The sequence below is a fragment of the Chiroxiphia lanceolata genome, chromosome 22 (assembly GCF_009829145.1).
Source record: "Chiroxiphia lanceolata isolate bChiLan1 chromosome 22, bChiLan1.pri, whole genome shotgun sequence".
Lineage (NCBI taxonomy): Eukaryota > Metazoa > Chordata > Aves > Passeriformes > Pipridae > Chiroxiphia > Chiroxiphia lanceolata.
In genome coordinates, this window is record NC_045658.1 from 1390599 (window position 1) to 1414428 (window position 23830).

The 23830-nt window shown below is 54.7% G+C and overlaps 2 protein-coding genes across 2 annotated transcripts in view; both read right to left on the reverse strand.

The window, feature by feature from the left end:
* USP48 (ubiquitin specific peptidase 48) overlaps positions 1-19809 on the reverse strand; it is a 32589-nt gene extending 12780 nt beyond the window's left edge. The window contains 18 exon segments of the mRNA XM_032709308.1: positions 641-712; positions 2133-2263; positions 2390-2504; positions 3712-3912; positions 6234-6383; positions 8511-8636; positions 11365-11544; positions 12194-12276; positions 12445-12547; positions 12550-12576; positions 13733-13851; positions 14498-14622; positions 16294-16319; positions 16322-16421; positions 17196-17215; positions 17541-17682; positions 17767-17887; positions 19588-19809. Of these exon segments, the coding sequence (XP_032565199.1) occupies positions 641-712; positions 2133-2263; positions 2390-2504; positions 3712-3912; positions 6234-6383; positions 8511-8636; positions 11365-11544; positions 12194-12276; positions 12445-12547; positions 12550-12576; positions 13733-13851; positions 14498-14622; positions 16294-16319; positions 16322-16421; positions 17196-17215; positions 17541-17682; positions 17767-17887; positions 19588-19721 (1975 nt within the window). The 5' untranslated portion in view covers positions 19722-19809.
* Positions 19810-21179: 1370 nt separating this feature from the next.
* HSPG2 (heparan sulfate proteoglycan 2) overlaps positions 21180-23830 on the reverse strand; it is a 58458-nt gene continuing 55807 nt past the window's right edge. The window contains 7 exon segments of the mRNA XM_032709281.1: positions 21180-21630; positions 22378-22481; positions 22570-22653; positions 22740-22810; positions 22912-22987; positions 23522-23597; positions 23700-23753. Of these exon segments, the coding sequence (XP_032565172.1) occupies positions 21365-21630; positions 22378-22481; positions 22570-22653; positions 22740-22810; positions 22912-22987; positions 23522-23597; positions 23700-23753 (731 nt within the window). The 3' untranslated portion in view covers positions 21180-21364.

Consider the following 23830-nt stretch of genomic DNA (forward strand, 5'->3'; position numbering starts at 1 on the left):
TTAGCCCTGATGACAGGAGAAGTGTGGCTAATTTATGGCATTTTTCTTTCTTATTAGGGATAAGATGGAGCCTCCCCAGTAGGGAAATCAGTGCCTACGAAGAGCAGCTTAAGTAAAACAGAGTTATGTCTGGGAATAGGAGCTTTAAAAAGTGAGATTTAAACAACAGGGTAGCCAAGGATGCAGCTAATGAGGCATCACTTGGAAAACAACCCACACGGGGTCAAAACCTTCTGTAAACAGACACCAAAGCTCAGCAGGTTGGGAGATCAATATCCGGAGGTCCCAGCCCAGGTGTTGGCTGAGTGCTCCTGTTCTAATGTAAACCAGGATTAAATGGACCCTCTGAGCTCCCACCTGGAGTGATTTACACCACCTCTTTCCTCTCTTAATGCTTTCAGAGCTTCCAAGTGGCTGCAGAGCTTTGGTGCTGCCCAGGATGCCGTGAGAGGGGTAGAAGCTCAGGATCTGCCTGCAAGTAAAATTTCTGAGTGCAAGAACCACCAGGAAAATGAGAATTAAGCACATTTCTGCAGTGGTTCCTCACGCTGGCTGCAGTTGGAGCAAAGGCTACGAGGTTCATGTGTGGAGCAGTGGGACACAAGGGAGACATTCAGCTCCAACCCCCGGAGACACTCACCGTGTGGGCAAACGATGTCTTCATTAAAATTTAACTCCTCTTCCTCCTCCCTCTTCTCTTCGTTTGATTCATCTGATTGAAAAAAAAATTAGTAAGACGAGAGGATTGCACAGAGTTCCTCTTCCCAAGGAAAAATCTTATGGCGGGGTGGGGGGGGGAAAGGAGCTCTGCCGCCTTTCAAATTCCAGCAAAACCCTCAACCCAAGGGAAAATTTGGAAGGAAATTTGTTGTTCTCTGATGTCTTGGCCTCTGGGCAGGCGGGATTACGGCCTCCAGGCCACGTAGGAGGGCTTTGAAGTGCGTGGAGCACAAGCCAAGCCTTTGTGAGATTACAAAGGATGCATTTGTTAGGGCTGGAACACCGCGGGGGTTCACTGCTCCCAAGGATCTCCCGAGTTTAACCTAAACAAGCCTAGGTAAGAGCAAAGGCAGCAGAATTCCTGGCAAAAATTCCTGATCTAAACCAGATGCTGCCTGACAAACCGAGAGGGAAGCCGGCAGGGGGTTGACAGGCCCCAAATCAACGTCTGAACTCCAGTTAAAATCCATAACTCCACACACAGAAGCTTTGGCCGCTGAGTGGAGCATCAGGAAGACAATGAGGTGTCAGTAAGAGCCTCTAACGAGCTGCTTAACGAGCAACTTGGCTTGTGAATAATTCAATTGTACTACTGGGAGTTGCAACCTGTTGTAAATCAGAGGCAGCCCCGAGGAAATGTGAGTGGTAGCTCAGAAATGCCCTTTTCTCACCTTACAGACATTATCGGGGTGCTCCACCTTACAGACATTATCGGGGTGCTCCACCTTACAGACATTATCGGGGTGCTCCACCTTACAGACATTATCGGGGTGCTGGGGTGTTCTCAAGCCTCCAAGCTCATGATCAACGCCATGAGCCATCATCCTCACTTTCATTCCAACCAGCTTCTTGCTCTCAGTTCAAAAAAGGTCAACGAAACGTAATTTCCAAAGATTTAAAGAGCAGAAGGCAAATAACCCCCCACTTAGTCTCACGATATGGGCACAGAATTGGGTCCAATTAATGATTTTTGTTCCTAGGCTGTTCTAATGATTTTTGTTTTCCCAGCGCTGCTGCATCACCTGTGCTGTTTCATCCCTCAACCTTCACAACAAACATCATCATCATCCCTTTCCCCAAGGTAATTTTCATGTTTCTTCCTCCCCTGTGCTCCCTCACTCAGAGAAAAGCGGATGAAAACATTGTGTGGCTGGGGGGGTAATTTCACACAGCTTTGTAAAACCACTTATCCCCTCATCTCCCTCTCCAGGTATGAAGATCACCCCGCAGTTTCCAAGCTTAGCAAAGAAAAACTCCTTAAAAGGGAGTTTATTTGATCTATTATCCTCTCTTCCCTACTGATACAAGGGAAACAAAACAGCTACAGAAACACCCCTGTCTTTCGTAGGAGGGACCAGGCAGAGCTGTTGGGTCAGTACAGCAGAAATTAGGAGGAAATCAGGAGGGAATACCTTTGTTTTGTGCATTTCCATTCATTTTTCCATTACTGTGCTCTGCATCTTCATCTTGCTCATTGAGCTGCTCCAGAGCCAGCTGACGCCAGCTCCTCAAAGATGCTTTTCCAACCCAAAACCCGTCGTTCCTGCAGGGAGAGAAGAAGGAAAATCACCACAAAATCACAGCCCCCTTCTCCTTCAGAGCCCAACCGGTAAAATCTTTAGGAAAAAGCTATATAGGCACTTATAAAAAGCACTTGGAACTGACATACCCCTTGACTGTGACTTTCAGCAGGTTGGTCACAGTTTTGTAGTCTTCATTCAGCTGGTTTTTGAGCCGCAGGATTCGACACCTTTCCACCACACAGTCCTTGCAAAGTGCTTTGACTGGGGTGGGGGGGAAAAACCAGAATTTATTACACTATTTCTTGCACAATTTATTGCACAGGTGTCTTATTGTCGGTTCGACCACCCTCAGACTGGAGTGTGCCAACTATCCTGGCCTCAGGATGGGAGATTTCATGTGTAAATGAGGAGATTCTGGGGGTTATCAGGCCACATTTGAAGCTTAAAGAAGTATAAAACGCTGCAAATGAGGTGAAATCTGCTTCACTCCCTCCACAGCTCTATCAGAGTCCTGGTATCCACCACTTGCACTTGGAGCCAGGTCAGCCCAGCACACAGGCAAAGGCATATGCCAGGAAAACACCTGTATCGTGGCATTTTACCAGTTAAACCCAGAAAAAACACCCTCCTGCAAAGCTGCACTGGACCAAAGGAGTGGAAATCCTACAGCTGGGAGTGTATTGTGTGTATTTTCATCTGGGAGCAAGAGGGGATGGGAAGCAGTGTGTCCATCCATCCTTTTATCCCTCCCTCCCAGCCACACTCAGCCCACAGCCCTTCAGGAAATCTTCCACTTGACTAATAAACCTTGCCCTGTTTTTCCCCACAAAGGCTGCCTGCGTCACCAGCAATTCCTTCCCTACAAGCTCCTGGTAGGAGCTGAGCTAATTTGGTCTCAGTGGGAGTTATTGAGCTCCTTCCTCAAAGGAATGAAGCCTGGGGCTCGAGGAAGGGGTGGCCAAAGCCTGGAGGGGCTGGGCTGACCCCAAAAAGCTAGATGTGTGATGGATGCTTCAGCAGGAGAATGCAGGCCAACAGGTCTGTGCTTCCTTGGATGAGGTGACAGACGGGAAGGGATTTTTTTGGCCTGAATGCTCCCTGAGACTCTGCCCACACAGGAGCTGCGGGTGCTGCAGGCACAGCAAAGAACTGTCAAGAGTTTGGGGGGGTTCCTTGTGCAAGTCTTATTTTCTAGAATTGCCTTCAAACCTTCCAAGTGTCGGATTTTCTAAGCAATCCTCAGCAATTCCTCCGGGCACAGCCCTTCCTGGACACAGCAGGCCCTGCAATCCCACTCAGTGGGTTTGGGGAATGTTAACAGAATTAAGTGATATTAAAAAAAATCCCCAGAAATAGTGCAGCACTAAAGTACTGAAATAAAGTTGTGATGATGAAGGAGGGGTCCACGTGGGGTTGGGAGCAGAAGGCGGCTCTAAGACACGCCCAGCACACCCCGAGGGGACGGTACCGTTGAGCCGGGGCCCTCCCCCGTAGCGCCGGTAGAAGAAGTCGGCCACGTATTCCGAAATCCTCTTCATCAGGGATATTTTATCGGGATGGAGTTTGCCATGGGAGCACAGGCAGGCCGTGTTGTCGATAGGTTTGGGAGGAGTGGACTCATCCAGCCATTTCTGCAGCCATTCCAGAGAGATGAAGTCGTAGGGGGAACCTGGGAGGGGAGAAACCACAAAGAGGAACAAGCCCGGACGCGTCAGCTCCAACACCAGGTGGTACTTTAGAATCCCTCTTAAAAATTAACAGGAAATCACTGTTGGTTACATCTCTGAGGTGCAGATTTTCAAACATCTGATCCAGCTTCTCCCACTCCATTCTCATCTCGGTGTCACACATTTAGAAGACATGAGATATTAAGATGTTCAGGTCATTTCGGATTCAGCAATCAATATGGAACAGCTCCAAGGAGGAATGGGAGTGCTTTCAAACTTTTGGGGGATTACTGGAGAGCAGTCGAGGAAAGGGGAAGGTTTTCCCATGATCCATCAAGGGACTGATATAATATTTAAATTATGATCATACATTAAAGGCTTTTTCTACAACAGAGAGAGTTCATCGGGCTAATTTGAGAATTAAAAGCAACACCACAAAAGAATCAAGGTCAGTGTTCACCCCACCCTTTTCAGCACTTGAAATTCCAGTGTTTTTCTTACAATTCTGGGTGAGAAACAGTCCCATATTTTAAAATTTACAGTGTAAATGGAAACTTGCTCAGATTTTTTGCTGAAGCAGAGCAGCGGGTTCGCCCTTGTTTGCTGAAGGAGAAGCACCTGCACAAAGCCAAGGTTCAGGAGCAGGTCAGTGCCTGTATGAGCAGGGAAACGGTTTTGGGTGACAGCCCTGTATCTCAATACTGAGACACACTATTGATCCACAACTCTTCTGGGGGATGAGTGGGAAATTAGGAGGAAATCAGGAATTTTAAACCCATTCTCTGCTGCCTCGAAGGCAGCTCTGAAACCACAGGGAAAGGCAGCTGTGAGTCACATTTATCAACTGAACACAAATCCTTGATGTTTCCTGGGAAGGAGCAACAGAGAAGTGACAGGAAAACACAGAAGACAGGAAAACACTGTGTCTCCAGCTTGCACTGGAGCTCTGTGAAGCCTCTTTTCCTCCCCAGCCTCAACCCATGGTGTTTTCATCTTACGCAACGCCCTCCGCAGCCGTGACCTCCGGAGAATTCCGGCGCTGTCAGAACGGGTTTGCTAGTTTGGGATGAAAGCTGCCTCCCCCAGAAAGGACGTTTTTCTGGGGCAGACTCCACAAAGCTGGCAGGGAACGTGTCTGCACAGCTGCAGAGAAAGCCCCCAGTTCCAAGGGCCAGGCGCTGGAATGACGCTGCCTCCAGCTGTGCTGGGAGTGCTGTGCCCGGGCTGTGCCCAGTGGGTGCCCCAGGCACTGCTTTGGGGCCTGGCAGCTCCAAATTGAGGCACAACGGCTTTACCTGCACTTGTAAAAAACATCTTTTTGGGGATTTATTCCTCTGTCACATTAGAAATGCCGAGAGCAAACTATTCTGTTCCTGCTGAGGGAAGGCACAGTGGGATTGTGCTGCTGCTCCTTTTGGCAGGTGAGTCAGGGCAGGTTGATCCCTCCAGCACAGCTCTGATCTCACAGCAACATCTGAACACTGCTCAGGCTCCTGGGGACTCAGGATGAGCTGTGACATGCTCCTGCTCCAGAGTTAAACACCTGCATTCCTGAACTGGAGAGGCAGATTTACAGGAGCAGGAGTTTCCTTTGGGTTACTCCAATCTCAGTGCTGGCTCTGAGTGTCTGGCAATAAAAGCTAAAACATCAAATTCTCCAGCAGGCCCCACAATTAAACCCACTTTTAAGTCTTCAATTATAATTTTCCTGGAGTTTTTAGGAGATGCACATAGTGAAATTCCACAGAGCAAGTGTCCCTATGCTTTTGAGGGAGATGGGAGGGAAAAACAAGGTGAGGAATAAAACCCCTTGTGCTGAGGTGACAAGACACAAGGAGCAGGAGGAAAGGATTAACCCCAGTCACTACAAAGCTGAGACATGGAGCTTTGAGGTACTGGCAGGGATGGATCCAACTAATTTTCTGCTGGAGGTCAGGCATTCTCCCAGTTACCTGCTGCTGAATCAGGATCACCAGCTCCCAAACCTGCCCTGAGCTGGCAAGTCAGGAGCAGGCAGTTCTTCTGCCTCGCTGCTCCTAACGAGCTGCTCAGCAGGCAGAAGAAAAGAGTCACAAAGCATGAGGCTGACTGATGGGGAAGGAGCAAGAGGGAATTAGCGACGCCAGAGGCCAAAAAAAAAAAAAAGGGAGAAAAAATAGGTTAAGGCAGGAAAAGCAGCGAGGGAAAACAAATCTAAGCATGCACGGAGCTTTCCTCTTCCAGAGGGCTGCGGGAATGCCTTCCAGGGAGGGCAAGGTTAGTCACAAATCATCACCAATCTTAACAGCTCTACTAGAGAAACCCTCCACAATGTCTTACAGACCAGCTTCGGCGGGTAACCTTTGGTAGAGCTCCTTCACCTCCTCGTGTTTGATCTTCCCCCTGGCCACGCTCTGCTTGCGCATCTCGGCCATCTCGTTGCACCACTCCTCAAACTTGCAGTTATCCCTCTCCACCAGCTCCTGCAGGAAAGCTGATGGGAGAGAAAAAGGAAAAAAAAAAAAAAAGCCAGGAATGTGAGGAGAAAATGCCAGCTATGTTAATTATCCTGGGTTATCTGGGGATAACAAACCTCGAAATTCCCTCACGTTCCATTCCCAGGCGTGTGGACGTTGCTCTCGCCCAATATTGGTGGTTGTAGATGATTAAAAGCAACGTTTTGCACCCAAGAAAATAATTTACTGGGTGTTGGTTGCTGTGTTAAGGGCAGCTCCTCTGTCCTGCCAAGGATCCATTGTTCCCAGGGTGGGAACAAGAGCTGGATACACCTGAGGCCTGTCCCGCCCTGGGATCCAGCACACTGCAAACCCAAGGGCAAAGAGCCCCCAGGAGATGGGAGATAAGCACTCCAACAGAAAGGTGAGGGAAATGGGAATTTTTGCTGTCATGGGTGGAAAAAAAACCCAAAAACCAAACCTCAGCAGGGAAAAAAAAAAGAAGATAAACCACTTCCATCCCAAGGCTGGTGTGAGGAGGGGGGGAAGCTCTGCTTATCTGAGGCCTTTTCCTATTTAGAATTATTTTGAAGAGCTAAAATATCTGCAGAAAGGTTAATTCTTGAGCAAAAAATATCCTCCTTGGGAGAATACCCAGCATTAAAAACCAACCAGCCTGACCTCCTTGAGGTCAGAGCCAAGTTGTGCCTCTCCACTGTGCTAGAAAAGCCGTTTTTTAACAGCATCAAAGCAAAATGCCTCAAATTTACAGTTGCATGAAACCTCCCCACAACCACAGAGCTCAAAGTGCTGCCCTTCGCTCCCTGTTCCCTGGCAGGATTCCACGGGAAACAAAGGCAACGCAGGAATTTGGAGCTGGGTGGGGAGGTTTTTGTCGAGTTATTGTTTTGGGCACAGGGGTAGGAGGAAAGGGAGAGCAAGACAGCTCAGGAAACAGGCTGAAAATGCAGATCCAGGCAGGAATTAGTAGTGCTAATTCCTGAAGTTTTGTGGCTTAGGGGGCAGGTTTTAGGGCTGGGGGGTGGGGCTGGAAAAGGTTTGGGGGTGTTAGGGGGGAATAAGGTGTGTGATTTACAGGATTTACCCCCTCTGCAGAGATCCAAAGGGACCCACCACCTCTGCAGAAAAGGAAGGGGGAACACACCTCAGCACCAGGGGCCTAATTAATATTTCTAATCAAGCAGCAAAAGTGAAGCATCATTAAATCCCCAGGCCAAGCCCCCAGGGAGCTCTGCCACCCCCACAGTTCCAAAGCACGGCCCAAATTCCCGCTCAGGGCTCGGAGCCTCTTGTTTTCACCTCATTTATTCGTGATGTGGCAAAGATGAAGCAGTTGCAGAGGGAAGCTGACATCTGTCAGGATTATTCACCTCCAGCACACAGCGTGCACTGCTCCCGACATTTAACCACGCTCTTCTCCCTCGCCTCTGGAATCCCGGTGGGATCCCTGCAGCAAATGCCAGCGGGATGATTTCCTCCTGACCCCTTCCCATCCAGACCAGCTGGTTAAGGTAGAGAGGTCTGAGCAGGCACAGGGGAGGGATGGGCAGGTTAATATTCATTAAGTGCTGGGAAAGCCCAGGGGAACACTGGTCATGACACTGAGGGGCCACATGGTACATGGAGAGTGGTTAAAAATCATGGAATCATGGAATGGGTTGGGTTGGAAGGACCTTGAAGATAATCCAGTCCCACCCCCTGCCATGGGCAGGGACACCTTCCACTAGCCCAGGTTGCTCCAAGCCCTGTCCAACCTGGCCTTGGACACTTCCAGGGATCCAGGGGCAGCCACAGCTTCTCTGGGCAACCTGTGCCAGGGCCAAACCACCCTCACAGGAAAGAATTTATCCCCAGTATCCCACCTAAATTTCCCCTCTTTTAGTTTAAAACCATTCCCCCTTGTCCTGTCCCTCCATCTCTTGTCCAAAGTCCCTCTCCAGCTCTCCTGGAGCCCCTTTAGGCCCTGAAAGGGGCTCTCAGGTCTCTCTGGACCTTCTCTTCTCCAGGTGAACCTCCCCCAGCTGTCCCAAGCCTGGCTCCAGAGCAGAGAGGCTCCAGCCCCCAAAACGGGGCTTGGAGCAAAATCCTGACGTTGGGGCCCACCTGGAACATCCCGGGCTGACATGGATTCCCAAATCACTCACCTGGCACCTCGACAGTGAGGGATTTCTCCCTGGCCTGCAGCCTGTACACCAGCATGTAGGCATTCCGGGAGCAGTGGGTGCCCTTCCCACACTTGGGCTTCCGAGTCTGGGATTTCGACGGCTCCGCTGTGGGACAGAAGGGAAAAACCTCAGCACCACAGCAGCCTGATCCTCCTTCCATGGGATGAGTTTGCCCCCTAGCCAGCTTCCCTCTGCCAGGCCTCTGTGCCAAGCACTGGGCTTGGCATGGCTCAAAATTGCATCCCAAAGAAAGCCCCAAATCCCTCCAGCCTCTCTGGGTAAATCAAAGGCACTAAATTTAGGAGCCTGTTCTGAACCTCCCTTCTCCAAGAGCCTTTCTTCTCTCCCCAGTGGAACCTCTCTGAGCCAACAGCAACTCTTGGAAAAACATCCTTTCTCTCTTCTCGCCTCTTGTTCTGGTGTCCTGACTCCAAAGGAAAAGAGTCAAATCCTCAGGGAAGAAATTCGTATTTACAGGTGACCGTGGAGGGGAAGAAAACACACACAGCAAAGTTTTTAGGGAGCCAACAGCCACGGGAAGGGCTGTTTTGGAGCAGCTGGTGGGGGATGTAAAGCTGTGTTGCAAGAGCTGCTGTTTCCAGATGGATTCTCAGGCAAGAAAAACACTGCTCTACAGCTGCAGCCTCAAAAATCAGACCATTTTTAATAAAGAAAAAAAATTAAAGGAACAATGTTCCATAGGTCAAAGTCTAAATGGACCACGGAAATATTAAGAGCAAGTGTCTGTTCTTCCCAAATTGTGGAAAAATTCATGTACCTCATCTCCCACCATCCAGAGGACTTCCTAGACTCTATTTACTTGCATTTTCTCCAAGGATTTTCTAAATTGTTCCCATCTGTGGCCAGGGCTCTCCCCCCACCACAGACCTTCACTGTATGTTACTGACCTTCTCCTGCTGTTACATGGATTTGGAACAAAGAAAAGCCTCAGTTTTGCTCGGAACAGACAAATAACATCAAAACTTGATAAAAATATTGGGCTCCCAGCCCCAGAGAGGCTCCTAAACACCCTTTAATTCTACTCTCCAAACAGCCTTGTATTGAAATACAAGAAATAAGAATACTGACTTGTGGTTAAGCATAAAACTTTATAAAAATTGAGACCACAGTGGTTTATTTGCATCTTATTTTGCCACCCCAGGGAGGTTAAAAGCAAAGGCTGAGCAGCTCTTTTGCTCAAACCTTTCAGGGTTTAATTTTCCCTCACACCACTAGAGGTCTGGGCAGCTCCATCCTGGCCTGGGAGAGTCAAACATTAACAGGACAGAGCTGCTGGGGGCAGGCAGAACCATGGAATCACTCGGGCTGGAAAAGCCCTTCAAGATCACCCAGTCCAACCATTAACCCAGCACTGTCCCCAGGTGCCACATCCACACACCTTTGGAACTCTTCCCAGGGGTGGGGACTTAATCACTGCCCTGGGCAGCCCCTTCCAATGCCTGACCATCCTTTCCATGAAGGAATTGTCCCTAATATCCAACCTAAACCTCCCCTGGTACAATTTTTTCCCTCTCCTCCTGTCCCTTGTTCCCTGGGAGCAGAGCCTGACCCCCCCCAGCTCCCCCCTCCTGTCAGGGAGTTGCAGAGCCAGAAGGTCCCCCCTGAGCCTCCTTTTCTCCAGGCTGAGCCCCCCCAGCTCCCTGAGCTGCTTTCCAGAGGTTCTCCAGACCCTTTTCCTTGTGCTCCAGACCCTTCCCCAGCTCCATTGCTCATCTCTGGGCACATTTGTGCAGGTGAGGGCACGGAAATGGGAGAGGGAGGTTCATGGTTACACCAAACTTAAACCTTTCCCTTAGGGATGCTTTAAAGAAAGGCCACATTCCATAAATTCCAACCAAAGCAAAGCATCCTGGGGAGCCAGCACTCCTGGGAATGGATTCCTTGCACTGCAAGTGGAATTTCTCATTCATTTCCCCCACCACGAAGCACCTGCACTACGGAACACTGAGCCACTGCCCAGCCCAGCCCTCAAAATGTCAATTAAACCCTCTCATTTACTGGCTGCAGAGTGAGAAACCAGCAGGTCCAGCCTCAGCCCAAGCTCTCCAAGAAATCCCCAGGAAATACAGTGCAGGAACATGGTGATTTGAGCAGCACAGGACGAGCCAGTAATGGTAAAACAGAAAAGCAGCAAGGGGAAGTCAACAGGAGGTTTTTGTTGAGTTATTGTTTTGGGCACAGGGGTAGGAGGAAAGGGAGAGCAAGATAGCTCAGGAAACAGGCTGAAAATGCAGATCCAGGCAGGAATTAGTGCTAATTCCTGAAGTTTCGTGGCTTGGAGAGTGTGTTTTAGGGCTGGGGGGTGGGGCTGGAAAAGGTTTGGGGGTGTTATTGGGGGAAATAAGGTGTGTGATTTACAGGATTTACCCCCTCTGCAGAGATCTAAAGGGACCCACCAGAGTGAAAGGGCAGTTTTAGCTTCCAACTTGTTATTTGGATCAAGATTTTTTTTTACTGACTTAAGTCAAACAGCTCAGTGGAAATAAGGCCATAACGAGTTAAGGGAACCGAAAGTATTCCTGTTATCTGTTCCAACACCGGCCAAGGAAGCAGCACTTGCCTGTTGCACCCTGATAGGAGCTGCTGTTGGAGTTATCAGCATCTTATCTGCCATGTGGCAGCCAGAGAAATACTAGAGGAGCTGATCACGAGGTGTAAACACTCGTGCAGGGCTGAAACCAAGCAAATCTGGCTGCAATCCCCAGGATTGCTGTTTCACACCTTCCTCCGAGCTGCCACAGGGAGCAACAGGATCCGTGCCTTCGGGGAAAGGAGTTGCTTGAAAAGGGCATTGACAACTGAAAGGTTTTACCTAGATCTTCCTCGATGCCCAGCTGCAGCTTCTTGCCCTCCATCTTCTCGATGTCCTCATCGTTGAACTTGTACCACTCGCCCGTCTGCGGGTCCTTGACGTGGGCGATGTAGTGGCCGGAGTAGGCGCTGACGCCGCGGTGGATGAGGACAGCGCTCAGCTCGTACACGTACACCCCGTCTGGGAGGGCACAGCAGCGCTCACACACAGCTCCAGAGCCAGCAGCACAACCCCCCCCTTCCCAAAGCTCCGGGTTTGCACCCGGCAGCAAACGCTGCGCTCCAACGGGGAGCTCCCCGGGACCTCGCTAAGTAGGTTGTGGCTTCCACGACCCACTAACGAGGATGTTGTTTGAAACACAAGCTTCAAATGGCTCTTGGCATCATTTCCCATCAAAAAGAGGATTCGGAGGAATCACAGAACCGCTTGAGTTGGAAGAGACTTTAAAGCTTATCTTGTTCTATGGGCAGGGACACCCCCCACTGTCCCAGGTTGCTCCAAGCCCTGTCCAACCTGGCCTTGGACACTTCCAGGGATGGGGCAGCCACAGCTTCTCTGGGCAACCTGTGCCAGGGCCCCACCACCCTCACAGCCAGGAATTCCTTCCCAATATCCCATCTAACCCCGACCCCCTGAGCTACAGGCACTCCAAGCCCCACACAGGTCACTGGCACTGCAGACAGACTGGTGTGTACAGATTTCCCCAGGATGGATAAAGAAGGAAATTCCTAGCTGCAAGGGAAGGATTTCTTCTTAAACAGAATTCCAGAGACCTCTCATCTGCTGACAGACCATGGGTAAAGACAACAAAAACCCTCCCCAAACTCACTTTTCTGCTCCATGAAAGGCTCCATGTCCAGCAGCTCCGAGAAGCCGATGTAGGTGTTCAGCTTCTTCTTGTGACCAGTTTGCCTGTGCAGGGGCAAAGCTTTGGCTCAGGGCACAGTAATAACAGCTCACCCCCCCAAAATAACACCCCTTGACCCCTCACAGAAGCTCAGACACCCCCTGACCCCTCAATTAAAGCAGGAAGAGCCAAGCAGGTGCCTCCCAAAGAGCTTGCAGGGTGTTCCCACTGACCTGTCGAACACGAAGCGCATGAGCTGCAGGTTGAGGGTGCAGGGCAGGCTGAGCAGGCGGATCTTCCTCGTGGCATTCTGCTTGCTCTGACAAGTCTCACAAAATAACGATTGTCCCCTTCTAATTTTCTTCCTGAGTGTGGAGAGAGGGAGAGGGAAAGGTGTGGAGAACAGCTCAGCACTGAAAAGTCAACAGAGCCACTCGAGAGCTGGAGACTGAAAGTACCAAAGTGATTTTAACTCTTTAAGTCTCTTTCCGGTTGCTCTTCCCTAATTAATCTCTCAGTTAAAAGACACACTTTTATAACTGCACATTCCAGCGTGGCCAGAGCAGGCTGCTATCACTTTAAGGCCAATTTTAGACCCATTCCAAGTTGTCAGGTCTCTCACAAGACTGGCAGGTTTGCTCCTTGCTTCACTGAGTTGGTTTAGATCAAAGAAAATAATTAAATCACCCCTCTTATGAGTTCATGTGGCCCAAGTTAATGCAAAGCCACATTTCAGCCTGGAAACTCCAACCCTCTGCTCAGCCACCCAAAATCACCCTGCAAGAGTCACCGTGGGAGCCTAAGTAGGCCCAAGTGCAGGATTAGTCCAGAGGAGAATTCCACCCCCCCAGCCAAGGTCACTGCGTGGTTTTGTGTGAAGGAGGAGCAGACAAACATCAAGTTCACCAATTCAGGAGTTTAATTTGTGCACCCAAACCAGTTTTTTTTCATAGCAGACCTTCCACAGGCAGAGCAACCGGTTTGCTGGGTGCAGCAGCAGCAGCCAGGGAGCTCAGGGACAGGGGTTCAGCTCAGTTCTGTCCCAAAGATTTTGAGTGGAACCCACACGTGCCGGAGCTGAACTTCGGATCCAGGCAAATTTTCAAGCTGAATAGGAGCACTTGCAGCTGTTCCCAGAGCTATTCCCGGCGCTCCCCAGTATTTCTGAGAGCACATTTTCCAGCAGGGAATGTCTCCTGTTGCTGTGCAGATGAGCACTGACACGGAGAACACGAACCCCAGCCCTTTTCCCCGTGCCATCCACAACAAAGCATGCAGGGGCTTATTCCCAACTTTCCTGGCAAAGTATTTTAACTAAAAATGCAACTTCCAAGTGCTTTTTAAAGCCATAACAAGAGCAAGGAATGGCTCTGCCTCAATCCTCATTTTTTGTGTCCCACAGAAAGAAACATTTTCACTTAGATGCATCTCACTGAGCCAACTTGTTCCAACACCGACCTCAAGGGCTGTGAATTAGAGGAAGGAATTTAAACTCCTGGCTAAAAATAGCAGCATTCCAACGAGCTCCTACCTTGAGGAATTCTGTTATACAGTCTGTCAGCTGCTTGTGTCCTTGGATGTTTAACTCCAGCTCGTAAAATTTGGACACCAGTTTGGATTCTCTGCCACACTGGTTGCAGCTGGGATTGGAAAGAAGATAAAAATATATGAAGACAGGTCATGGTCCTGTGTCCCAGCCACAAGCAAGATATTCCCTGGATAAAATCAGGAGAAAAAAGTGGGAGTCAGAGTTGAGGATGTTCACAACTCCACACCACAAAAAACTCCACGAGAAGGTGCAACCAGCACAACAGCAGCTACCAGGACCTGTTTACAGCTCACGTGCATCATTTTGTATCATTTTTAAGGTGAAATCTCCATCATTTTATCCTCATTTTAAGGTGAAATCTCCATCATTTTGTCATTTTTAAAGTGAAATCTGCATCATTTTATCTCATTTTTAAGATGAAATCCACAGCTCCGAGAATGCAGAAATGAAAATACAACGCCCAGGATGCTGTTTTGTGGCTGCAGGATTTGCCATTCCATCAACTCACTCGCAGGTTAAATTGGTGAATTTTCATTAAAGGACTAAAAGCAGCTGGAGAAGTGAGACAGCAACAACACAGGCACAGAAACAGGACATTACAAGCTTAAAAATCCCTCAGAAAAGGTTTCTGCAGCACCTCACCTGCCCAGTCCCGTTGTAGGAGGGATCTTCCCCTCTCAAATCCTTCTAAAAATTCAAATATTTACTAGGAGGTTCTTCCCAAAGCCAATACTCACACAGTGACATAGGCATACTCTCCACAGAACTGCTTTTGCACGATGTTCCTGACATCTGGGTTCTTCTGTTTGGATAAAGTATCTTCCAGCAGGGACATGAACAGCTTGGAAAACTCCTGGGCATCCTGAAAAGAGGGAAACCTGAGTTCATTAACAAGCCCCCACAGCACAGTCCAACCCTGGCACTAATTTAGTGCTAATTACCCCGAGCCCCATGCACAGGCTGTACCCAGGCTCTGTGCACTGAATGGAAAATGAAGACTAGTTGGAGAACTAAAGAAAAAAGAGGAATTGGCTAAAAGGAGCGTGAGGCCCTCGTGTGGGAGCAGGGCTGAGCTCTCCTGGCCCCCAGCCAGCCCTGCCGGGGGTTTGACTCCTGCCCTGCTCTTCCCAGGGCTCTGGAAGGAATAAAAACCCTCCTGTGGAGCGTTTTCTGGCCCTTGAGTGTCGATTTTCCAAGCTTGGCTTGCAGAGCCAGCTGTCCCTGCTGGGAGCAGAGGTGAGCAGGGCAATAAAAACACCCCAAAAACGAGAGGCTGCCCCGAGGTTGATCCCTGCCAGGCTCTCGAGCTTCCCCACGCCCAGCTCAGGATTTTCCTCTCCCACCCTGGCTCTGCTCTTCCAAAAACAAACACGTTTTTGCCTCTCCCAGCTGCCCTTTCGGTGTCCCTGCTGGCAGGGACTGTTTCCTTCCCCTCTTGTCCTCCCAAGGAATTCCCTGCTGGTGCTCAGGCCCTTCTTCCAACCCACCTCCGTACCTCTCCAGTGGATTTCCAAGCCCTCTCCCAAGCTCTCTCCAGCTGCAGCCCCCACAGGATCCTGCAGCACTGCATCCTGGCTGGCTCCCATGATGCCACCATTAGGATCTTCTTGCCCTGGGAGGGCCCTAAACCTCCCCAACCACCCACTGGGGTGAGACAGCCTGTGGGAACACCTGCAAGAGGACCCTCACAGCAGCTTTGCCCCCCCCCCCCAGCTCAGTGCCAGGGCCATACGGGCACTACAACATTCCCTGTCTCCATCCCATCCTCCCTGGGCGCCTCCTCTCCTGTCCTCATCCCATTGCTCCTTATCCTCATCCCATCACTCCTTGCCATCCCATCCTCCTATCTCCCCTGCCTCATCCCAACACTCTCTGTCCTGATCCCATCACTCCCTGGCTTCCTCCTATCTCCCTGGCCTCATCCCATTAGTCTTGTCCTCCATCCATCACTCCTGTTCCCCCACCCCATTGCTCTCCGGGCTCCTCCTGATCTCCCTTGTCCCTCATCCCATTGCTTCCCCCCTGCCTCCATCTTGATCTCCTGTCTTCATCCCTTGCTCCCTCTCCTCATACCAATTATTCCCTGAGCTCTTCCTGATCTCTCTGTCCCCATCCCTATCACTCCCTGTCCCCATCCACTGCTCCCTGGGCTCCTCCTGGGCTCATCCCATCACTCCCTGGCCCCATCCCTCACTCCTCGGGCCTCATCCCATCACTCTCTGTCCCATCCCATCAGTCCCTGGCCCCATCCCATCACTCCCTGGCCCCATCCCATCACTTCCCCGGCCCATCCCATCACTCCCTGGCCCCATCCCATCACTCTCCCTGGCCCATCCCATCACTCCCTGGCCCCATCCCCATCACTCCCTGGCCCCCATCCCATCACTCCCTGGCCCCCTCTCGACCCGCTGCACTCCAGAAGGGCCCTGAGCCACACTCCGTGTTTGCCCCCGGCGCAAGACCCAGCTGGGACGGCCAAACCAACATCCAAGGGCAATTCCAGGTCCCTGGAATGCCCAGGCCCCCACGCAACCTGCTGCTGGGCCGTGTCCAGCCCAGGGCCTTGACGAAGCCCGAGGGGTCGATGTAGCGCCGTTTGCTGTTCTGCAGCAGCGCAAACAGGTACTGCAGGTGCTCACAGATGCTCTGGGGGCTCGTAGTCTGGGGGAAACACAAGGCACAGCCAGGAATTCAGGGCAGGAAGAGGACTGATCCAGGTATTTTGCCCGGTCTGGCTTTGTCAGGGTGAGTCTATGACTAGAAATGGTGGGTTTAGAAGCTGGTTTTAGTTGTCGAGAGAACTGAAAGGGTTCGTGTTGGTGATGAGGGCAAACCCCAGCACAGACAAAACAGAGAATGATTTAGGTTGGAAAACACCCTTGGGATCATGGAGTCCAACTGTAAATATTTGCTCTCTGCAACTCCCTGACAGGAGGGGGAAGCCGGGGAGGTCAGGCTCTGCTTCCCAGGGAACAAGGTAATAGGACGAGAGGAAACAGCCTCAAGCTGTGCCAGGGGATGTTTAGGTTGGGTATTAGGGCAAATTCCTTCATGGAAAGGGTGGTCAAGCACTGGAAGGAGCTGCCCATGCAGGGTGGTGGAGTCCCCATCCCTGGAGGTGTCCAAAAACATGTGATGTGGCATCTGGGGATATGGTTTAGGGATGAACAGGGCAGTGCTGGGGGAATGGTTGGGCTTGATGATCTCAGAGGGCTTTTCCAACCTCAGTGATTCCATGATTCTATCCTACAGTGCCCAGCACAAGCTGGGAGTGAAGGGTTTAAGCAGCATATGCTTCTGATTTACCCAAAATGGTGAAACATCATGTAAAATCACCATAAAACAGGAACAGAGCTGAGGTGGCTGCACTGACCTAGAGCACCCACAGGGACAGCACCCACACGGACTGGGAGCAGTTGGGAGCCTTAATCCTACCTGGAATCTCAATTTCTGCCCTTCCACGGGATAAGTGCAGCTCTGTGAGAGCCCAGATCAGCCCCAATCCATGTGTTCCACTCCCAGCACCACCACTGGGCTTTGGGAACAAACCCAAATCAGCCTCTTCAATGAGCTCAGACCCCCCTGATCCATGAAATCCCTTGGATCAAGGTCAGTGTGCTCCCAAAACCCAGGTGACGGCTCCAAACCAATGCCGTGGCGACAGGATGATCATCTGATGCTTCACCCACAGATCCTCCTGATGAATTTATCCCAGAGCCAACATCCAGTTTTGGGAGGAAAGGAGGGACTGCCCCTCTCCCAGGAGGACGTGCCACCCACCTGTGTCCTTGGGGACACCGTCGCTGCAGGCGCTGGGACACAGGTACAGCGCCTGGCGCAGCTCCAGGTTCAGAAACCACATCTGCAGGAAGGTGTTCACGTAGCACGTGGCCCCCAGGTTGGTCAGGCCCACAAAGGCGTTCTGGGGGGACACACAAAGGGTCAGGGGTCACCTCCCCTCGTCCTCTGGCACTGGGGAAGGCGGGGGGGAGTTTTTGGGGGGTACCTTCTTGCGGCGCTCGCAGTTGGGGTCGTCGATGTTGTGGAAGCTGTTCTCGTCGATCTCGCCCAGCCACACGTGCTCCCCGATGCCCACCAGGCAGTTGGGGTTCCCCCGGCAGTTCCTCCTGGGAGAACGGACCCCAAGTGTCACCCCCGTGTCCCCTGGGGGCAGGGGGAGGCGACAGGGCAAGGGGGGACCCCATAAGGATGAACAGAGGGAATGTGGTGGGATATGGGTCACGCCCACCCCCCAAAAATGGTGGTTAGGGACAAAAAAAGGGGATGGAGAAGGTCAGAGGGAGGGGAAGGGGGAACCCAGGAAGAGTATGGGATGTGGGGGTGGGTCCCCTATTTCTGGGGAGTCAGGTAACAAGAGGGATCCCCAAGATCTGAGAAGCCAGGCAGGGAGAAAGGTCCCCAATATTTGAGGAGCCAGGGTGGAAGAGGAGTCCCCAACAACTCCTTGGGGGTGTCCCCTACATCTGGGGAGCCAGCAACCACAGGGGTCCCTCAGCCCAGGAGGAAGGTCCCCTCTATCTGGAGAGTCAGGCAGGGAGAGGGATCACCAATATTTGAGGACCAAGGAGAGGGGTTCCCTACAACTCATGGGGGTCCCCTGTGCATGGGGAGGGACAAGCAAGGAGAGGGGTCCCCACAACCCAGGGGCGTGTCCCTATTTCTGGGGGGCCAGGCAGGGAGAGGGGTCCTCCAGAACCCCAAGTTGGAGGGTGGTCCTCTACACCTCAGGAGCTGGGCAAGGACAGGGGTTCCCTACAACCTATGGGGGTCCCCCAGATATGAGCAGCCAGGCAACCCTACAGAGTTCCCCACATGCCCAGGGTTCCCCTATACCTGAGGAGGGAGAAGGAGGGGTCTCTGGGGGTGTCCCCTATATCTGAGGAGCCAGGCAGGGATAGGGGTTCCCTACAACCCCAGAGTTCCCCAATACCTGGAGGGGAACAAGCAAGGAGAGGGGTCCCCCACGAACCCATCAGGGGGGTTCCCCTCTATCTGAAGGGCCGAGCAACAAGGGGTCCCCCCCCAGTGCCAGGGTGGTGCCCTGAATTTGAGGAGCCAGGGACAGGGGTCCCCCACATCTGACCAGCCAAACAATTAGAGGGGTCCCTCACAACCCCAGGACGACTCCTTGTATCTGGGGAGCTAGGGAACAAAAGGGTTCCCCACAACTCAAGGTGAGGCCCCCATATCCAAGCAGGGACAGGGGGTTCCTCCCAATCCAAGGGATCCCTTAAATCCGTGGAGCTGCACAGGCAGGGTTGAGGGCCCCCCAGGCCCTGGGAACGGGGTGTCCCCCCACCCAAATAAACACGGGGGGTCTCCACCAACCCTGAGGGACCCCTAAAGGGTGGGGAGCCCCTCCCATCTTGGGGGGGGAGGGAGCAAGGGGAGCCCCCAGCCCAGGGGAGTAGGAGAGCCCTAAACCCCCAAGATAGGCAGAGGGGAGGTTTAGTGCCCGGGGGAGCCCCCAAACCCCAGGGGTGGGCAGAGGGGGGTGTCAGGTGCCCAGGGGAGCCCCAAACCCTGATGATGGGCACAGGAGGGAGTCCCACAGTCCTGGAGAGCCCCCAAACCCCAGGGGCGGGCGGGGGGGAGGTTCGGTGCCAGGGGGAGCCCCCAAACCCCGAGGATGAGCAGAGGGGATTTTCGGTGCCCGAGGGAGCCCCAAGCCCTGCAGATGGGCAGAGGAGGGTCCCGCAGCCCTGGGGAGCCCCCAAACCCCGGGGTCGGTCGGAGGCGGGTGCTGGGTGCCCGCGGGATGCCCCAGCCCCCCGAGGGCGGTGCGGAGGGGGCCGTGCGGCGGTACCGGCAGGCTCCGCGCTGGCAGGGCTCCAGCCGGACGCGATAGGCCGCCTCAATGTGCTCCTGCGCCACCGCCTCGGGCGGCACCGTCTCGGTCCAGCGCCACGCCGCCTTCTCCAGCTGCAGCCGCGGCGCCATCGCTGCCGGTGCCCGCGGGGCCGCCCCGGCGCGGTCCGTTCCTGGCCCTTGTACCGGCCCTCGTCCCGGTCCGGTCCCGGTCCCGCCCGGCCCCTCCCGCCGCCCTCAGGGCCGCTGACGACACGAGCGCGACGCGCGCGAGGCGCTGACGTTACCGAGCCGCGCCGCGAGAGCCGCCGGGGGCGGGGCTTGTGCTGCTATGGGCGGGGCTTAAGCACCCCGGGGGCGGGGCTTGAGCTTCCCTCGGACGGGCTTGTGCGCGCTGGGGGCGGGGCTTGGGCACGAGGGGCGGGGGGTTGCTCGCTGTGGGCGGGGCTTGGGCACCCACGGAACGGGCTCGTGAGCGTCGGGGGCGGGGCTTGTGCACAAGGGGAGGGGCTTTGCCTCACGGGGGTGTGGCCTGTCCTACTGGCCCGCCCCCCCCCCCCCCGCGCCGGTCCGTACAGCCCGGGACCCTCAGGAACACCCTCCGAGCAGAAACGATAAGTCCTTTGCCCCCCGACACACTCCCAGCAAGTCTGTGCCACCACCCGGACTGTCCCATAGCACCTCGAACGGCCATACACCCCCACCCCTTACACCCTTACATTACATGCTCCTGCACCCCGAACCCCCCCCACTCCCCCTTCCATACCCTACCCTCCTATGCCTCATCTCCTGCACCCCTATACCACCCCCCGGACTACACCATAGCACCCCGAACCCTCACACACCCCACCCTGCCATCCCCTACACCGCTGTACCTCATCCCTACACCCCTATACCTCATCCCCCGCAGCCCTATACCACTGCCACACCCCTACACTAACCCCCCATGCCATAACTCCACACCCCAGCACCCCCATACCGTTCCCCCCCCCTGCACCCAACACCACACACCCCAGACCTTCTACTCCCCCCTAACCCACCCCACACCCCCCTACCATCCCTCCCCCGCACTGCACCTGTCCTGCACCCCAATACCAAAACCCTCCCACCCTACATCCCCTATTCCATAACCCCACGAGCCCCATACACGCCCCATATCATACCTCCCACCCCAAATCCTCCGCTATCCCCGCACCGGACCCTCACACCATCCCCCCTCTATACCACACTCCTCCTATACCCCCACAGCGCCCTCAAACCCTCCCACATCATCCCCCCCGTACCCCCCCTCACCACCCCCCCCACCCCAGACCCTCATACCCCCCTATCCCCCCTGCACCCCAACTCCATCCTCCTTCCACGCCAGCCCCCACAACTCAATCCCCTGCACCCCCCATCCCATCCCCCTGTACCCCCACACCCAACCGCAGACCCTCATAGCCCCCCATCCCCCCTGCACCCCAATTCCATCACCCTTCTACACCAACCCCTCATAACCCAATCCCCCTGCACCCCCCACCCCATTCCCCCTCCCAGCCCCCCCCGCACCCTCAGGCCCCCGACAGAGCCCCCCAGACACGGCAGCCGCAGTGGTTGTCTCTCCTTTAATAGCTGTCCCCGCGGGGGGGTCCCCCCAGCACCCCGATTGTCCCTCGCGCCCCCCCCCCGCACCACCCCGGGGGGGTCCCCAGGCGGCCCGGCCGCCCCGGCACAGCTTCGAGGGGGCCGCTGGGAGGGGGTGTAAACATTTTTGGGGGTCCCGGCCCCCCCCGGGCTCACCCCGGGCAGCGAAGCACCGTTTCCTCCTGGCGGTTTTGGGTTTTTTTTGGAAAAGAGTAAAATCGGCCAAATTCCCCCCAAACTGTGTTCCGGGGGGGCGTTATGAGGGCAGGGGGGCACGGGGCCCCCCCCACGGCGCCATGCCGCAGGTCGATGGGGTGGGGAGGGATCCCGGCGGATTCCAGCGCCAGCCCCCGCACGCAGCCCGAGATCCCGGAGCTGAACTTGCCCGCGGTGAGGGCGCGGGGGTCCGGGGCTCCGCCTGGGGGGACACGGGGCACGTGGGGAGGGGCACACCCTGCGCTGGGCCGTGTCCTGGCCCGGGGCACTGCCCACGGCCAGCCCACGGCCCAGCAGTGGCCTTATCCCGTGCCCCATCCATGTGCATCCTGCGTCCCACCCTGTGTCCCACTCCATGCTCATCCTGTGTCCCCTCTCATCCCACTCTGTGTCCTCTCCTGTGTCCATCCCATGTCCCACACAGTGTCCCACCCCATGTTCATCCCATGTCCCTTCTTATGTCCCACCTGGTGTCCTATCCCATGTGCCATCCCATGTACATCCCATGTCCCGTACAGTGTCCCACCCCATGTCCATTCTGTCCCATTCTGTGTCCACCCCATGTGTTTTCCTGCATCCCACCCTGTGTCTCAGCCCATGTCCATCCCGTGTCCCATTCCGTGTCCATCCCATTTCCCACCCCATATCTGCATGCTGCCCTATGGCCATCTCGTGTCCCAACCCCTGTCCCACCCACTGTCCATCTCACATCCACCCCACGTCCATTCCACCTCCTGTCCCCTGTCCCATCCCATGTCCCCCCCATGTTCATTCCATGTCCATCCCATCTTCACCCCGTGAACATCCCAGGTCCCATCCTATGTCCCACTTGGTGTCCCACCCCATCTCCCACCCCACGTCTCTCCTATGTCCCCATGTCCCCCCCATGTCCCCGTGTGCCCCCACCGTCCCCTGTCCCCCCATGTTCCCCCTCCCATGTCCCACATACCCACGTAGACGTTGCCCTCGGTGTTGGCCATGATGTTGGATCCGGGGGATTCCCCACTCACCGGCTCCTCCCCGTCCACCTGGAGCTGCCCACGCCGGCCCTCCCTGTGGGGCATCGTCAGCACCCCCACCCTGACCCCCACCCCGACCCACACCCACACCGGGCCCCCCAGCCCTTCCTGACCCCACCCACCTGGTCACTGTCACCCGGTGCCACTCGCCATCGTTGATGGGATCCTCAGAGACGATGGTGGCCTCGCCACTGCCCAGCTGGTAACTGTGGGGGATGTGGGGTCAGCCTGGGGGGCACCTCGGGGGGCACCTCGGGGGGCACAGGTACCCTCACCCCGGTGCCCCGCTCACCTGAACACCAGGTGCCCGTCCTTCAGCCCCAGTCCCAGGAAATCTTTGGCTTTGCCGCCCTCGCCGGGCTCCTGCGGGCACAGGGAGGGGGGTGAGCGGGGTGGGGGCACCCCGACCCCCTGCTCTGAGGGGGTGGAGCCCCCCGGACCCCTCCCTGTCACCCCGAGCTCACCATCCCGTGCCACAGCAGCAGCCCGTGGGCGCTGAGCGTCCGCAGCTCCTCGATGGTCTCGGGCGCCTCGGGGGGGCTGGGGGAGGAGGCGATGGGGTTGTGCCATGGGGGGGCAGCACCCAGAAAAGGGGGTTATGATGTAGGGGGGTACAGAAACCAAATGGGGGGGTGACATGGGTGGGGGTGCAGCACCCAAAGGGGGTTATGTCATGGGGGGCAGTACAGCACCCCAAAAGGGGGTGGTGATGTAGGGGGGGGTGCAGCACCCAAAGGGGGGTGCTGTCATGGGTGGGGGGCAGCACCCCAAAAAGGGTGTTATTCGCTGGAGGGGGTGCAGCACCCAAAAAAGGGGAGGGTGACATGGGTAGGGGTGCAGCACCCAAAATGGGGTTATGTCATTAGGGGAGGGTACAGCACCAAAAAAAGGGGGTGCTGGGGGGTGCAGCACTCCAGTAAAGGGTGATGTCATGGGTGGGGTGCAGCACCAAAAAAAGGGGTGATGCTGTGAGGGTTCAGCACCCAGAGGGGGGGTGGTGATGTAGGGGGGGTGCAGCACCCAAAGGGGATGATGCCATGGGTGGGGGTGCAGCCCCTGCTTGGGGTCACTCACCCACGGGGGAAGAGGTGCCCGGGAAGAGCCAGGTAGGATCCGTCCTGGAACGTGGCACTGAACTGTCCTGGGGCGTCTGGGGGGGGGACAGGGGAGTCAGGGGTGGAGGGGGGGATGAGGAGGGAATCCCGCCCACACTTTGGGTGGAAAAATGGGGAAAATGGGAGCAGGGACCCACCGCTGCCCCCACTGCCCTCCTGCCAGTCGTGCTCCAGCTCTGCCAGCACCGAGCCTGCGGGAGAGAGAGGAGATGGGGGACACGTGTGCCCTCTGTGTCCCCAGGTGTCCCCTCCATATCTCCAAGTGTCC